At 44.8% G+C, this 17,846-nt stretch overlaps 2 protein-coding genes across 12 annotated transcripts in view; one reads left to right on the top strand and one right to left on the bottom strand.

Moving 5' to 3' along the window:
• SNRNP40 (small nuclear ribonucleoprotein U5 subunit 40) overlaps window positions 1–2,928 on the top strand; it is a 202,650-nt gene extending 199,722 nt beyond the window's left edge. The window contains exons 10-11 of the mRNA XM_050795794.1: window positions 681–784; window positions 2,468–2,928. Of these exons, the coding sequence (XP_050651751.1) occupies window positions 681–784; window positions 2,468–2,517 (154 nt within the window). The 3' untranslated portion in view covers window positions 2,518–2,928. The remainder of the gene's footprint in view (window positions 1–680; window positions 785–2,467) is intronic.
• Window positions 1–17,846, bottom strand: part of ZCCHC17 (zinc finger CCHC-type containing 17) — a 1,254,002-nt gene that overhangs the window by 104,574 nt on the left and 1,131,582 nt on the right. The window lies entirely within an intron of this gene.

Genomic DNA, 17,846 nt, shown 5'->3' with positions numbered 1-17,846 from the left:
CCTGACCTCAGACGATCCACCCACCTCAGCCTCCCAAAGTGCTGGGATTATAGGCATGAGCCACCATACCCAACCTAGACAAGCTGATTTCTATTGGCCCCTTCCCATTCTAGAATTCAGTATTCCTTCTGCCTGATAATTCAATGGAAAATTTGACTCAAGTGAGTATTAGGTTAGCAAATAGTATAAATATTTTATATACCAGACACTTCCTGTCCTTTCTCGGGGCTCTGTTTGAATACAGTACGAAAAAGTTCACCCGGATCTGCAGCCTAGGCTCCCACCCTGCCATGAGTTGTGTTACCTTTTAGACTTCCTGGATGAGTATGAAGTTAACTGTAGCCTAATTATACTAGACACTCTGAAAAAGGTTTTTGTGTGATGTCTGCAGGAAAACCTTTCTTTTCTTCCCTGTGGTGTTTCCCATTTCAGAAGCTTGTATTCAAACATGCCAGTAATGCTTATATTTTTAGTTATTCTTATTTCTCCACCCCATTGCTCAAGAGCTGAGTTCATGTCTTATTCAAACTCTGTATTCCTAGTTTCTAAAAGCCAGAACACGGTTCAGTAAATGTAAGGTAAGTAAATAATTGTTGCTTCCATTTCCTTTAAAAAGCCATGCCTCTGCCTTACCCCCAGCTCTAGGAGGCCTTACCCTTGCTTTTCATGATACCTTACAGGTTTGTGTATGTGTGGGATACCACAAGCAGGAGAATATTATATAAGCTGCCCGGCCATGCTGGCTCCATCAATGAAGTTGCTTTCCACCCTGACGAGCCCATCAGTAAGTCTTTCCCAACAAGGGGGAAAGGGAAACTGGAAATCTCCCCGTAGGGATCCTGGGAATACAGAGGCAAAAGTGGGTATCTGTTTTATGCGAATTTCCATGCAAACAGCCTTTGGTGTTTTGTGTGGTTTTTTTTGTTTTTTTGTGTGGTTTTTTTTTTTTTTTGAGACAGAGTCTCGCTGTTTCGCCCAGGTTGGAGCAATGGTGCAATCTCAGCTCACCGCAACCTCTGCCTCCTGGGTTCAAGCAGTTCTCCTGCCTCAGCCTCCCAAGTAGCTGGCATTACAGGCACACCACCATGCCCAGCTAATTTGTTTTTTTTGTCTTTTTTTTTTTTTTGTATTTTTAGTAGAGACAGGGTTTCACCATATTGGTCAGGCTGGTCACGAACTCCTGACCTCAAGTAATCCACCCACCTCAGCCTCCCAAAGTGCTGGGATTACAGGCGTGAGTCACTGTGCCCAGCTGCAAACAGTCTTTATGTGGGTATCAATGACACTCTCACCACCTCATAAGTGGTAAGGGTAAGAGCAATGCTCTATTTTCTTCTTGATTTCAAAAGGAAGTTGGTAAGTCTAATTTTTTTTTTTTTAATTTACTTCCATCAAGTCTGTTTCAATGATGTATTTGGATAAAAGAACGATACTTTTTTTTTTCTTTTTTTTTAAGACGGAGTCTCACTCTTGTTGCCCAGGCTAGAATGCAGTGGCAAGATCTCGGCTCACTGCAATCTCTGCCTTCCCAGGTTCAAGCGATTCTCCTGCCTTAGCCTCCCAAGTAGCTGGGACTACAGGCACCCACCATCACACCTGCCTAATTTTTGTATTTTTAGTAGAGACGAGGTTTCACCATGTTGGCCAGGCCTGGTCTGGCCTCCCAAAGTGCTGGGATTACAGGTGTGAGCCACCATGCCCAACCAAGAATGATTCTTCTTAATATTTGGATATAGGCCGGGCGCGGTGGCTCAAGCCTGTAATCCCAGCACTTTGGGAGGCCGAGACGGGTGGATCACGAGGTCAGGAGATCGAGACCATCCTGGTTAACACGGTGAAACCCCGTCTCTACTAAAAAATACAAAAAACTAGCCGGGCGAGGTGGCGGGCGCCTGTAGTCCCAGCTACTTGGGAGGCTGAGGCAGGAGAATGGCATGAAGCCGGGAGGCGGCGCTTGCAGTGAGCCAAGATCGTGCCACTGCACTCCAGCCTGGGTGACAGAGCGAGACTCCGTCTCAAAAAAAAAAATAAAATAAAATAAAAAAATTTGGATATACATTTCAGCTTAAAATTTTGTGGCTGGCTAAACCAAATAATTTAAGCCTTGAATTAAAGGAGAAACTGTAACTTTCTCCAGGACTAAGTATAACAAGCAGAAGCACATTTACAAAATGACTGGCACAGCCATAGATTCCTCTTTTCTACAATGATTGGGAAAGTCTTTTTCTTCGGGTTTGACTGACAAGAGACATCAGTATTTAGTGTCTGATAATGTATTTCCCATAGTACAGTCATCCTCATGATATTAGAGGATTTGGATTGAAAAGCCAGGCTACAATTTCCTGTGAATGGTGTTTAGGAGGGGAATTTAAGCTAAGTCCAACTGCTCTTTTATACCAAAATTGGGCACCAAGTCTCCTTGAGCCTTCATTATTTCTAGGTATCTTCTCTGTTCTTTTTACCTCAGTTATCTCAGCATCGAGTGACAAGAGACTGTATATGGGAGAGATTCAGTGAAGATATGGAATGGAAGACTCCAAGACCGCTTGTCTTTGAGACCTCAGACTGCATAACTGACATCAAATGTTGGATGCCCAGGCTAGCACCCTCCCTTCAGATGACCATTGCTAGCAAGAAACAGGAGGCGGTGGCCATATTCCAAAAACCACTTCTGTCCGATTTCACCAGGATGACTAAGGCAAGCTCCCCAAGCTCCCCGTGGCCTCTAAAAACCACCTGCCAGATTTCAGGGACTGTTTTATTTTTTTTCTTTTTCTTTTTTCCTGTTTTCTAATGCAGGCCCAATGTGACAAATTTGTTGGTTGGGATTTTTTTTTTTTTTTGTGAGACTGGCTTGTATGATATTTTCTTTCTGTATTTCTCTAAGTCCTTTTGTATTAAAAACCAAATAGATGCCTTTATACAAGAGCCATGTGGATTGGAATTATTGTCTTTTTTTTTTTTTTTTTGAGGCTTGATTGCTATAAATCAGAGTAGTGCTTGATGTGGCCACGGAATACAGTTCATTTAAACTTCCAAGAAGCTGTTCACTTGTTTCCCCGCCCCCCTTTTATGTGTTTCTGGGTTTACTCACTTCCATGAAAATGACAGAGAATAATTATTTATCAGTAACAATATTTTTTTCCTACTAGAAGCAGAGCAGCCAAGATGTGATAAATAAGTTCCAAAAGAACCTGGTTTTGCCAGACACGGTGGCTCACGCCTGTAATCCCAACACTTGGGGAGGCCAAGGCGAGCGAATCACCTGAGGTCGGGAGTTTTAGACCAGCCTGGCTAACATGTGAAACCTGATCTCTATTAAAAATACAACAATTAGCCAGGTGTGGTGACGCATATCTGTAATCGCAGCTACTCGGGAAGCTGAGGCAAGAGAATCTCTTGAACCTGGGAGGTGGAGGTTTCAGTAAGCCGAGATTGTGCCATTGCACTCCAGCCTGGGTGACAGAGCAAGACTTTGTCTCAAAAAAAAAAAAAAGAACTTGGTTTTGTGTACTTGCGCCTGATCTTTAATGAGCAGAGCCTGTGTTTACTCTGCCTCCTGCCAAATGAACTTTTCTGAGCAGCATTCTCTATACTCAGGCTCTTGAAAGTAGGCAGATTTGGGGCAGTCTCAGCTGGTAGAAATGACATTGGTCAGAATGCTGCATCAAACTCAACTCAAATGGAATATGAGAATGTTTGAGTGCAACTTAACCATGACATTATCTGAGACACCTTTATGATTCTGTTTACTTGTCTGGCTTTGCATAAACAGACAGGATGTTAAGAAATTCTATTACTTGCCTTCTACCACTAAGGTTACCATCTCCCTGGATCACTGGGTGACTACACCCAGCACACAGATAGACACTAGTGAATCTCATCTGGCACTGGGGAGTAGAGTGTGTTTTTTCTGAATCTCTTATCTCAGAACAAAGAGATCTTCACAGTTCTAACCTGTTCTGAGCCTGTTTGGTTTTATACTTTTGGCTCACAAACCTGAATCATCTATTTATCTTAAGTTAGAGAGAGGCTGTCTGCCCTGGGTTTGGGGCATCATCATTCAACAAACAACCCCTGTTATATGGCAGGCATAATCATTGTTGCTGAAGACAGAGATAGATAAGGTACTGTCCTTGCCATCTTGAGAAGTGCACACACCAGTAGAAAAAACTATCTCAGAAAAAACCATCACTTACTTTTTTAAGTGAGCACATGCCAGAGATTTATACAACTCATTAATGAAGGAACCAGCAGGATGGTAAAGCTTTCAAACCAATTACTTTTAATACAGTGAATAAAGTTTGAATGAAGTGCACTGGAAACACAGGAGGAAACAACTTTGCCTTGGAGCATTTAGGAAGTTTCACAGATTATGTGATTATGCTTAGATTGGGACTTGGAGGATGAGTAGGGCTTGCCAGATGGACAAAGAACATGTGCGTTTCAGGAAAAAACAGGCACAAGCTTGAAAGTGTGGCACATTTTATAAACCAAAAAGAACTTGAGAATTGTTAGAGTTGGGGAGCAGCAAACAGTAAAGTTACAGAATTAAAAGCCAAATCCTAGAAAGCTTATACTTCATATATGTGATCCATAGGTTGAGGTTTCCTAAAGTGCATTGCACAGAACACTGTTTTTCAGATAGTTTGTTAGATATTTTGGTACATAAAAATCCCATGCTCAAGACCAGGTTAAATAAAGTGAAGCCAGTTTATTTACTGCAGGACTGTTTAGAGCCTTTAATATACATAGTATGGTAGAATCTCCAAAGGGAATAGTGACTTTCAGATTTCTGGTCTGAGCAATATATATATATGTATATGGTTACACCTTTAACCAGGAGAGATTTGGACAAAGATAGTATGCAAGCTGATTTTCACACTGCCAGCAGTATCACCAAACACTCTCTAATAATCCCTTTTAAGCACCAGGTCCACATACAGGTAGAACATCTGTCTTGGTCCATTTTGCATTGCTACAAAGAAACACCTGAGGCTGAGTAACTTATAAAGATAAGTTTATTAAGCTCACAGTTCTGCAGGTTGAATAAGAAGGGTGGCACTAGCATAGGATCTGTTTCTGGTGAGGACCTCAGGAAGTTTCCAATCATAGTGGAAGGCAGAGGGGGAGCAGGTGTATCGCATGGCAAGAGAAGGAGCAAGAGAGGAGGAGATGTGCCATGTACTTATAAATAGCCCATGAAAACTCTACCACAAAGAAGGTACCAAGCCATTCATGAGGAATACACCCCCTTGACCCAAATACCTCCACCTAGGCCCTGCCGCCAACATTGGGCATCAAATTTCAGCATGAGATTTGGAGGGAACAGCTATCCAAACTATATCAGCATTCCTAATCCAAAATCCTAAATGCTCCAAAATTTAAACTTTGAGGGCCTATATGATGCCACAAGTGGAATATCCCACACTTAATCTCTGGTCTGATTTGACAGGTCGCAGTCAAAAGTTTATTCCAGCTGGACACTGGCTCATACCTGTAATCCCAACACTTTGGAAGGCTGAGGTGGGAGGTTCACTTGAGCCCAGGAGTTCAAGACCAGCCTGGGCAATATAGCAAGACCTCATCTCTACAAATAATTTAAAAGTTATCCAGGTGTGGTGGTACACACCTGTGGTCCCAGCTACTTGGAAGATTGGGGTGAGAATCGCTTGACCCCAGGGGGTCAAGGCTGCAGTGAGCTATGTCCATGCCAAAACACTCCAGCATGGGTGACAGAGTGAGACCCCATCTCCAAAAAGTAATAATAATAACTGTTTCATGCACAAACTATTTAAAATGTTTTACAAAATTATCAGGCTATGTGTATAAGGTGTATATACAACAAAAGGATTTTTATTTAGACTTGGGTCCCAAGATACCTCATTATATATATGCAGGTATTCAGAAATTGGGTCATGCCTATAATCCCAGCACTTTGGGATGCCAAAGTGAGAAGATTCCTTGAGCCCAGGATTGCTTGAGATCAGCCTGGACAACATGGCAAAACCCTGTCTTTACAAAAAATACAAAAATTAGCCAGGCGTGGTGGCATGCACCTATAGTCTCAGCTACCTGGGAGGCTGAGGTGGGAAGATCGCTTGAGCCCAGTGGGTGGAGGCTGCAGTGACCCAAGATCCTGCCATTGCACTCCAGCCTGGGTGAGAGTAAGATCCTGTCTCAAAAAAAGTAATAAAATCCAAAATCTGTAACACTTCTGGTCTCAAGTATTTTGGATAAGGGGTATTCAACCTGTACTTGAAAACTGGTCCAGTCCCTTCCACCCACCCTCATCTTTTCTTGGGTTGGAATAAAACAGTGCTTCGACCTGGACACTGCCCTTTTAAAAGCCTACCAATCCCTTGAGAAGTTGGCAGTGATTGGGAAGAGCCAAGACCCTGGAGACTGCAAGGGCTTTCCTCTAACCTCACCTTCAGTCCCCTCCCAGGTGCCTTCCTCAAAGACTGGGTAGAAGCCATTAGCAGGAAATAGCAGCACCATTTAGAATTTGAAGAAAATAGAAGCCCCAGCCTGGGGAATAAAGATTTGAGTATAAAAGATCCCCAGAGGGTGCAGATTGTATTCTCACTTTGGGAGAGAGAGATTGCTCCCGATTGAGTAATGGCATCTCTGGTTTTCAGTTAATTTCCCTTTATGACTTCTACAATCTCTAGCACTTAATCCTGTTGGCACTTAAAGAGCCAAATTTCTTTTTTGCTGCGTGGCTGAGTTTTGTGGGTTGAATTTTCAGGGAGGTGGATTTTCGGGTTATTTTTTTTTTTTTTTTTTTTTTTTTTTTTTGGCCTCCCTGATATAATTACTTTTTCTCCTAGTCAGTAGCCCTAATCCCATTCAGTCCTAACCCCTTAAACAGTTTATTTACAAGCCAGCCCATCAAAACAAAAATTGGTCCTGTCTTCCCTCACCTACTTTCCCTGGTTGTTCAGGGATGGTCGATCCCTTTTCAGGTTATAGAAGCTAATCCCTGGAGACCTTCATGGGCCTAGTGAAGTTATGCAAGTGTGAGTCCTGTAGGGAAGCAGATCCAAGCCTCCAGACGTTGTCTTCTATTTCAAGTAAATAGATAATAGGCAGAGTTGCTGGTTTCAAAGACAAGAACAATCTTTTTCAGGGATTGGATCTAGTTAGTAGCTAGAAAGAACAGGTCTAAAGGCTTATCAGAGTTGCTTCTTCACAACAAAACTAGAGTATTTGCTTCTTACTAATAGACTAATCTGCCGCTTATTAACATCTCAAAGTAGAAGAATGGGAAACTGAGGTAAAAGAGAGCTCTGAGCAATTTGGAGCCATAGGCAATTGAGCCTTAAAGAAAGGTTGTCAGGCCATTTGGGTTAGGACAGGATTGCTTTTTCCAAGAGTCTTTGGGGCTTGACAGCTGATGTCCCAGGACAGAGGGAGGGACCTGACTTAAAATGGACAGCCCTGTTCCTGTGGAACCAATTGATGCCAGGTCTGAGCTCTTAGCCTGCCCTTTGATCAGTTGTCTCTGAACCCCAGACACATAGTGATGCTTCTCTGAAAGAAGCCTGCATGGATTCCCATCCTCTGCATTAAGCCCTGGGTTGTCCCAAACTCTTTCTTCTAGGCTTCAACTTATTTTCTTCAATTGACACTGCAACCCACCTAGATTCTTGCATTATTTTTTAACTTAGATCTTCTAGAGCAGTGCTGCTCAACTTTAGGCAATTTTGCCTCCCAGGGAACAATTTGACAAATGTCTGGAGCTATCTAGAGGGGTGCTACAGACATATAATGGGTAGAGACCAGAGATGCTCAAAGAATTAACCGCTTTAGAACGTCATGAGTGATACTTTTGAGAAATCCTGCTCTAGAGCAGTGATTCTCAAAGTGGGATTCCTGGACCAACAGCATCTGCAACTTGAGAACTTCTTGGAAGTACAGTTTCTAGTGCCCCACCAAGGCCTGCCAATTAAATCAGAATCTCTGGCTGGGCACAGTGGCTCACGCCTGTAATCCCAGCACTTTGGGAGGCCGAGGTGGGCGGATCACAAGGTCAGGAGATCAAGACCATCCTGGCTAACATGGTGAAACCCTGTCTCTACTAAAAGTACAAAAAAATTCACAGAGTGTGGTGGCTGATGCCTGTAATCCCAGCTACTTGGGAGGCTGAGGCAGGAGAATGGTGTGAACCCGGGAATGGAGCTTGCAGTGAGCCGAGATCGCGCCACTGCACTCAAGCCTGGGCGACAGAGTGAGACTCCATCTCAAAAAAAAAAAAATTAAAATAAATAAATCAGAATCTCTGAGGTTGACATCAAGTTTTAAAGCTTCCTTAGGTGATTCCAGTGTGCAGTCAAGGCTGAGAACACTGGTGCTGGCCATGGCTAGAACTAGAATCAGGGCTGGGCGCGGTGGCTCAAGCCTGTAATCCCAGCACTTTGGGAGGCCGAGACAGGCGGATCACGAGGTCAGGAGATCGAGACCATCCTGGCTAACACGGTGAAACCCCGTCTCTACTAAAAATACAAAAAACTAGCCGGGCGAGGTGGCAGGCGCCTGTAATCCCAGCTACTCGGGAGGCTGAGGCAGGAGAATGGCGGGAACCCGGGAGGCAGAGCTTGCAGTGAGCTGAGATCCGGCCACTGCACTCCAGCCTGGGCGACAGAGCGAGACTTCGTCTCAAAAAAAAAAAAAAAAAAAAAAGAACTAGAGTCAGGAGGGCAGCATAAAGCCAAGTTAACTTCTCCTTCAAGAAATTTTGGGGGAGTATTCAGTAGTCTTGTGTTTTAGCAAGCCATCTGGGTGATTCTGGTGCAAGTTTGAGAACCACTGTTCTACAGGCTCGGAAAGTTTTAATCTTTCCTAGTGGAGTGCCAGAGCCTTGTCCTGTTTACTTATTAATAGTTGTCCTTGGCCGGGCATGGTGGCTCACGCCTATAATCCTAGCACTTTGGGAGGCTGAGGTGGGCAGATCACCTGAGGTGAGGAGTTTGAGACCACCCTGACCAACATGGAGAAACCCCATCTCAACTAAAACTACAAAATTAGCCAGGCATGGTGGCAGATGCCTGTAATCCCAGCTACTTGAGAGGCTGAGGCAGGAGAATTGCTTGAACTGGGAGGCAAAGGTTGCAGTGAACTGAGATCATGCCATTGCACTCCAGCCTGGGCAACAAGAGTGAAACTCTGTGTCAAAAAAAAAAAAAAAAAAAAATTGTCCTTGGCCAGGCCTGGTGGCTCACACCTGTAATCCTACTACTTTGCAAGGCCAAAGTGGGAGGATCTCGTGAGCCCAGGAGTTCAAGACCAGCCTGGGCAACAAAGCGAGACCACCCCCCCTGCCACCCATCTCTACAAAAAAATTTTTTTAAAAATTGGCTGAACGTGGTGGCATGTACCTGTAGCCCCAGCTGCTTGGGAGCTGAGGTGGGAGAATCACTTGAGCCCAGGAGGTTGAGGTTGTAGTGACCCGTGTTTGCGCTACTGCACTCCAGCCTGGATGACAGAACGAGACCCTGTCTCAAAAAAAATATTTTTTTTAATAAATTTTACCTTGAATCTGTGATCCTCCAACTTTTTACTTTAAAATTTTTCAAATATAGGCTAGGCTTGGTGGCTCAGGCCTGTAATCCCAGCACTTTGGGAGACTGAGGCGGGCGGATCACGAGGTCAGGAGATCGAGACCACGGTGAAACCCTGTCTCCCTAAAAATACAAAAATTAGCCGGGCGTGGGGGCAGGCGCCTATAGTCCCAGCTACTCAGGAGGCTCAGGCAGGAGAATGGCGTGAACCCAGGAGGCGGAGCTTGCAGTGAGCCGAGATCGCACCACTGCACTCCAGCCTGGGTGACAGAGCGAGACTCCGTCTCAAAAGAAAATTTTTTTTCAAACATAAAAATTGAAAGATTAATATACTGAACATCTGTATGCCATCTAGATTCAATAATTCAAAATCTTTGCACTGTCACACACATGTACATACACACATACATATTTGACTTTCACTGGCCATTGAAAGTAAGATGCAGACATCCTCCATAATTAGTTTCTTTTCTTTTTCTTTCTTTTTTTTTTTTTTTTTTTTTGAGACAGAGTCTTTCTCTGTCGCCAGGCTGGAGTGCAGTGGCACAATCTTGGCTCGTTGCAACCTCCGCCTCCCAGGTTCAAGCGATTTCCCTGCCTCAGCCTCCCAAGTAGATGGGACTACAGGCATGTGCCACCATGCCCAGCTAATTTTTTGTATTTTAGTAGAGATGGGGTTTCACCATGTTGGCCAGAACAGTCTTGATCTTCTGATATCGTGATCCGTCCACCTCAGCCTCCCAAAGTGCTGGGATTACAGGTGTAAGCCACCACACCCGACCCTAATTTTCATTTTTTTAAAGATGGGGTCTTGCTTTGTTGCCCAGACTGGACTTGACCTCTTGAGATCAAGCAAGTCTCCCGTCTCAACCTCCTTAGTCCTGAGGCTACAGGTGAACACCACCACACTGAGCTCAAACATCATAATTCTTTACTCCCAAATATTCTTAAATTAATATATATTATATATTTTATATATATATATATTCCAGTAATCATCTCCTAGGAATGTTCTCCATTACCATACCTCAGAAGATTAAAAACTATTTCCTAATACCATCTAATGATCATACCAGCACCAAAAATGTCTTTTAGCTATTTTTCAATCAAGGATAATCAAGTTTTATATTTTGGCTATTCTTTCTAGTGTCTCAATCTAGAACAGTCTTACCTTTTTTCCCAGTGAAATTGACTATTTAAAGGTATGTGGGCTGGGCGCGGTGGCTCACGCCTGTAATCCTAGCACTTTGGGAGGCCAAGGCAGGTGGATCATTTGAGGTCAGGAGTTCGTGACCAGCCTGGCCAACATGGTGAAACCCCGTCTCTACTAAAAATACAAAAATTAGACAGGCATGGTGGCGTGCACCTGTAATCCCAGCTACTCTGGAGGCTGAGGCAGGAGAATCACTTGCGCCTGGAAGGCGGAGGTTGCTGTGAGCCAAGATCATGCCACTGCACTCTGGTGGGGGAGAGAGTAAGACTCTGTCTCAAAAAATAAATAAAATTTAAAATGTATGTGGTTTTGTATGTTGCTTCATAATATTGTTGTGCTTGTTTTATGTTGATAATTTTATTTTTCTGAGACAGAGTCTTACTGTGTTGCCCAGGCTGGAGTGCAGTGGTGGGATCGTGGCTCACTGCAGCCTCTACATCTTGGGCTCAAGTGATCCTCCCACCTCAGCCTCCCAAGCAGCTAGGACTACAGGCACATGCCACGACACCTGGCCAATTTTTCATTTATTTTTTGTAGTAACAGGGTCTCCAGATGTTGCCCAGGTTGGCCTCAAACCCTGGGGCTCAAGCAGTCCACCCACCCCAGCCTCCCAAAGTGCTGGCATTACAGGCATGAGTGACCATGCCCAGCCAATAAATGTTTTAAATGACTTAGCACCAACTAAAATGGACACTCCAGGAAGATTTACTATCTACATTTATCCTATGCTTTGTGTCTTCTCACGTACTTGTTTTAGACCAGTTATCAATTCAAATACAATCTAATACATGCGGTCAAAGGCATACCTGCAAAGGAGGCAATGCATAGGGAGGAGTTAGGAGCAATCCTCCTGCCTCAGCCTCCTGAGTAGCTGGGACTACAGGTGTGCATCACCACACCCAGGTAATTTTTGTATTTTTAGTAAAAACAGAGTTTTGCCATGTTGCCTGGGCTGGTCTCGAACTCCTGACCTCAAATGATCCGCCCACCTCAGCCTCCCAAGATGCTGGGATTACAGGTGTGAGCCACTGCGTCCAGCCTAGGTGAATTGTAAAGGAGGATCAGAAACTGGAGAAGGGAGGGAGCTGGGAGTGTGGGTAGGGGCCATCTAGATAGTGGAATAAACATGGACAACAACACAGATTTACAAATCTGGTGTGTTCAAAAAAAAGCGTATGTGGTGACAGCATGTTGGGGGAGTAACAGATGAGTAGGAGCCTTGGACAGTGATGGAGCCAAATTACGAAAGGCCTGGAAAGCCAAGTTGGCAGCTTTGGCTTCGTCCTATGGAAAGGGAGCCACCAGAGGCTTCTTGGTATTCTGCACAAGAAGTCAACCACACCTAAGGATGCCTTTGGTTCTGGGTGTGCTCTTAGGAAGTCATTGTGGGGAACAGTTGTAGGAATTAGGGAAGAAGACAGGTAAGATCACTGCCTTAAACAGCAAAAGCTGCCTTGGAAAAGAGAGGAAACACTCTTATTCTGGGATGCCTCAAAGTGCAGAGCCAAGATAAAGTGAATCATAAGAAGGCAGATTTATACTGAACAAAGAAAGAGCAAGAGGCCAGGAATGGTGGCTCACGCCTGTAATCCCAACACTTTGGGAGGCCTAGGCGGGTGGATCACCTGAGGTCAGGAGTTCAAGACCAGCCTGGCCAACATGGTGAAACCCCGTCTCTACTAAAAATACAAAAATTAGCCGGGCATGGTGGCACATGCCTCTAATCCCAGATACTCGAGAGGCTGAGGCAGGAAAATCGCTTAAACTCAGGAGGCGGAGGTTGCAGTGAGCCAAGATCGGGCCACTGCACTCCAGGCTGGGTGACAGGATGAGACTGTCTCAAAAATAACAACCAAAAAAAAGAAGGAGCAACCATCAGAGCTGTTCCCAGAATGGTAGGGAGTTCCTGATCTCTGGAGGTATGCAGGCAGAAGCTGGGTGACCATTAGACAGGAATTCCTGTCAGATCGATTCAGAGGATTAAAGTAACTCATCAGAATCCCTGGGGAGTATATTAAAAACACCCATAACCAGGTCCCACCTCCACAGATTTTGTTTGAGGTGGGCTGGTGTGGAGCCCTGATTCAGATGCAGGTGGTCTGTACACTAACATTTGGGAACTGCTCCATTTAGAAGTCCTTCCAGTTTAGCCAGGCACGGTGGCTCACGCATGTGATTCCAGCACTCTGGGAGATTGATGCAGGCAGATCACTTGAAGCCAGAAGTTCGTGACCAGCCTGGCCAATATGACAAAACCCCATCTCCACTAAAAATTCAAAAAAAAATCAGCCGGGTGTGGTGGTACATGCCTGTAATCCTAGCCACTCGGGAGACTGAAGCACAAGAATGGCTCGAACCCAGGAGGCAGAGGTTGCAGTGAGCTGAGATCACGCCACTGCACACTGCACTCCAGCCTGGGCAACAGAGTGAGACCCTGTCTCAAAAAAAAAAAAAAAATAGTCCCTCCAGCTCTACTGTTCTGTGATTTTAAGATGACAATTTTCCTCAGACTTGAAGATGGTAATCTTAAGATCCTAAGAACTGTTGGCTGAGAAGAGACACCTGGATGAGGCCCTATGGAAAATGACAAGGAGTGGGGAGCAGCAGGGAGTTGAGAACCTCATCAGGGCATTTGGGATGTGCTAGAGGGGCCAGGCTTGAGCTGACTCCATCTGTCTTCCTATCCTAGTTGGTCCCTAGACAACCCCAGTGCAGCATAATGACTCAACACAGTAAGGGGCCAATCAGAGAGAAGGCCTCTAGCCATCTCTCCTTGTCCCCAGCTCAATTGGCCTGAGGGCAGGCTTGTACTGAAAACCCACATGGTTTCCAAAGGCTGGTGGAAAGGGAGATTTGTCTTGGCTGTCAAGAGATTCTATGCTAAAGACTGGACCCCACAGCCCAGACAAGAAGAGTAAATTTTCACTGGGCACGGTAGCTCATGCCTGTAATCCCAGCACTTTGGGAGGCCAAGATGGGTGGATCACCTGAGGTCAGGAGTTCGAGACCAGCCTGGCCAACATGGAGAAACCCCGCCTCTACTAAAAATACAAAAATTAGGCCAGTGCAGTGGCTCACATCTCTAATCCCAGCACTTTGGGAGGCCTCGGCGGGCGGATCACAAGGTCAAGAGTTCAAGACCAGCCTGGACAACATGGTAAAACCCCATCTCTACTAAAAATCCAAAGAATTAGCTGGGCGCTCACCTGTAGTCCCAGCTATTTGGGAGGCTGAGGCTGAGGCAGGAAAATCACTTGAACCTGGGAGGTGGAGGTTGCGGTGACCCGAGATCGCTCCACTGTACTCCAGCCTGGGCAACATGCGAGACTCCATCTCAAAAAATATATATACAAAAATTAGCTGGGAGTGGTGGCTGATGCCTGTAATCCCAGTTACTCAGGAGGCTGAGGCAGGAGAATCGCTTGAACCTGGGAGGTGGAGGTTGTGGTGGGCCGAGATCACACCATGGCACTCCAGCCTGGGCGACAAGAGCAAAACTCCATCTCAAAAAAAACAAAAACAAAAAAAAGAGTAAATTTTCTACAAGCTTTACTGCCTTCAGAACTGTTTAGGATTTCCTGCCCTAGATCCCTAGATGCTGCCCATTCATGTACACCCTGTCCTAACCCCTAACCTCTTCCCTTTATCTTGACCATGCTTTTTGATTAGATATTTTGTTTCTCCTTTTTTTTTTTTTTTTGAGGCGGAGTCTCACTCTGTCACCCAGGCTGGTGCTATCTCGGCTCACCACAACTCCACCTCCTGGGTTCAAGTGATTCTCCTGCTGTGTAGCCTCCCGAGTAGCTGGGATTACAGGCATGTACGACCACGCCCAGCTCATTTTTGTATTTTTTAGTAGAGATGGGGTTTCACCATATTGGACAGGCTAGTCTCAAACTCTTGACCTTGTGATCCACCTGCCTCGGCCTCCCAAAGTGCTGGGATTACAGGAGTGAACCTCCACGCCTGGCCTGTTTTTCCTTTTAGTATTTGCTCTGGAGGTGAGATTTGGAAGATAATAGAAAGTAACTTACAGTAATGGCAGTAAGGAGGCAAGAAGAAGTAAAAAGTGTGGGCAGAAGTTGAAGAAAAGAGGGGTCATAGTTCCTGAAAAAGTATGGGCAGAAGTTAGACACTTCTGCCATGCAAGGTGGCTCACATCAGTAATCCCAGCACTTTGCGAGGCCAATGCAGATGGATGGCTTGAGCCCAAGAGTTCTGAGACCAGCCTGGGCAACATGGTAAGACCCCGTATCTATTTTAAAAAAAAAAAAAAAAAAAAAAAAAAAAGAAGAAGGAGAAGACAGAAGAAGAAGGAGGAGGAGGAGGAGAAGACGACGAAGAAGTTAGACACTTGTGTGTCTGCACATCTTTTCCTGTTTGTCAACCTATATTTCAGGCATCATCTTTTCTCTGAAATTTTTCATTACTGCCTAATCCCAAGCAAAGTTAATCATTTCTTCCACTATTCTGTTTATGTACCTCATAGACACTATTACAATCTATGTATTGCTTATAACTCTGTTTATATGTTTTGCCTCTCCAACAGGCCTAAGAGTCACAGACTCAGATGCCAGTAGGGGCCAGAGAGGAAAAACAACTGGTGAAGCTGCTGAGTTTAAGACAGTGATCGGTGGGCAATGCCACACTGTTGGCCACTGTACTAACCTCAGGTTTTCTTCCCAGGGTTTTCTTGGGCACACCTGTGCTATTCATCTTTGCTTCCGAAGCTCCTAACACAATACCTGGCACAGTAACCAAACTTAAGTGACCCAGAAGTGTTGAAATCCAGCTCTGCCCCTAAGGTGCTATGTAACTGTAAAGAACTCACTCAGCATCTCTGCCCTTCAGGTTCTCCCTTTCTTTCTCTCTCCCCTCTTCAAAAAAAGGCACCTTGAAGATCATCTAGGCCAATGGATTTTCTACTTTGTTCATTAGAGACCTTGGACTGAGGAGCTGATTTTGGAGGCCTTCACAGGAGGCGAGGGCACATTGAGAGAACAGGTTGCTAGTCCTCTTTCCTTATACAATCAGACAAGTTCTACTTTTTTCTGTTTTAGAAATGTATGCTTTCTTTTGAAGAAAAGGGTCTACTGTTAAAAAAGAAAAGTTTGAAAATATAAGGAATGGTATAGGCAAAGTAGTTCTGCCTGGGATCAAATCCTATTCTATGACTTCCTTGTTATATGACCCTGGGCAAGTGATCTAACCTCAGTTTCCTTATCTAGAAAATGGAGATGATGATAATACCACCTCCCTCAAAGGATTGTAGTGAGATTTAATGAGTTAATACATAGAAATTGTGCCTGGCACATCGTTTTTGTTTTGGGGGTTTTTTTTTAGGCAGTGTCTTGCTCTGTCACCCAGGCTGGAGTATAGTGCCACAGTCATGGCTCATTGCAGCCTCAAACCCCTAGGTTCAAGTGATCCTCCCACCTTAGCCTCCCAAGTAGCTGGAACTAAAGCATGCACCACCACACCTGACTAATTTTTTTAATGATTTTTTTGTAGACAGGGTCTTGCTACATTGCTCAGGCTGATCTCGAACTCCTGGGCTCAAGCAATCCTCCCACCTCAGCCTCCCAAAGTGTTGAGATTACAGGCATGAGCCAGCACACCGGCCTGGCACATAGTTCTTGATAAGTGTTGGCTACAGAGGTATAATACAAAAACGTATTTGGTCTTTGTCCCTGGATCTTGGCACAGAATTCCTAAAACTCTGGGAATTCCCTGAGCAATAGGAGTGTTTTTTGTTATTCATAAGTCCCTTTCTATCACACTTGAGTTTACCCTAATGAGATGACTTAGGGAGAGCCACTAGATCTAGGGATGGGACTAGTCACCAGAAAGACCAAGTGATGAGAAGGTTGGAAATTTCAGTCCCACCGACTGACCTCTGGGAATGGGGGGTGGTGCTGAAGATTGAGCTATATGAAAACTCTTGAACAGTGAGATTCAGAGAGCTCCTGGGTTGGTGAATGCAACCACAGGCCAGGAGGGTGGCGCTCACTGACTCTGCAGGAACAGAAACTCCTGTACTTGGGACTCTTCTGGACCTCACCCTGTGTACTACTTCATCTGGCTGCTCATTAGAATCCTTTATAATAAAACCACAAATGTAAATAAAATGCCTTCCTGAATCCTGTGAGCCATTCTAGCAAACTATTAGAACTGAGGAGGGGATCGCGGGGACCCCCAATTTATACCCAGTTTATCAGCAGTATAGGTGGGTGGCCAGAGACTTGTGACTGGCATCTGAAGTAGGAGCAGTCTTGAAGAACTAAGTCCTTAACCTGTGGGGTCTACACCAACCCCTAACAGCTAGTGTCAGAATTGAACTGGATTGCTGGCCACCCAGTTGGTGTGAAGAATTTGGCTGATGTCAGAAAACATCCCAGAGGCTGTAATTAGTGAGCATGTTCAGTCCTCTAACTTGAAAGCAGGGGAAATTATTAGGTTTAACAACTCAGCTATCTTATAAGTGAACTTTCTCAGAAGCCTTTAGTGTTTTAACCCACAGAGAGACTAATGGTGGAAGACTGAAACACTGACAAGCCTTGGTTTAGGGCAGGGGAGAAACTTCTAAATCCCCTAGAAATCTGATCACCTCAGCAGAACCTACCATGCTTCTCTCGGGACTGACCATGCCTCTGTCTTCTCGCTCAGGAAGTGAGGGTATATTCTGAATCATCTCTCTTCTTTATTTCCAAATCCTGCTTCATTCTCCCCACAGCATTTCCTTGGCCCAAGGGTTAGACATCCTTCAAGGTGAATATTGATGTCATCCCCAGCTCCTAGCCCCTCCAACTTCTTGCTAAAGATGTTTCTATCTGTTCCTACAGTTAGGCTACCTTCCTCCGTAGAACCTTGACTTCCAGGTGGTAAAGAGGGCACAAGATATGCTGGACACTGAAGCAGGAACGACAGGAGTGCTGGGTGTGCAATCAGTCATTTGCTGCACATTTGCTGATTCCTGCCCTGATCCTAGCCCTGTAGGATGTAGAGATAATTTATGATGTAGTTGTTTAAGAGTAGAAGTATGAGAGGGCATCCTGTGTGCATGAATTTAT

This window comes from Macaca thibetana, chromosome 1, assembly GCF_024542745.1.
Source record: "Macaca thibetana thibetana isolate TM-01 chromosome 1, ASM2454274v1, whole genome shotgun sequence".
Lineage (NCBI taxonomy): Eukaryota > Metazoa > Chordata > Mammalia > Primates > Cercopithecidae > Macaca > Macaca thibetana.
This window is presented reverse-complemented; position numbering and strand designations above follow the sequence as displayed.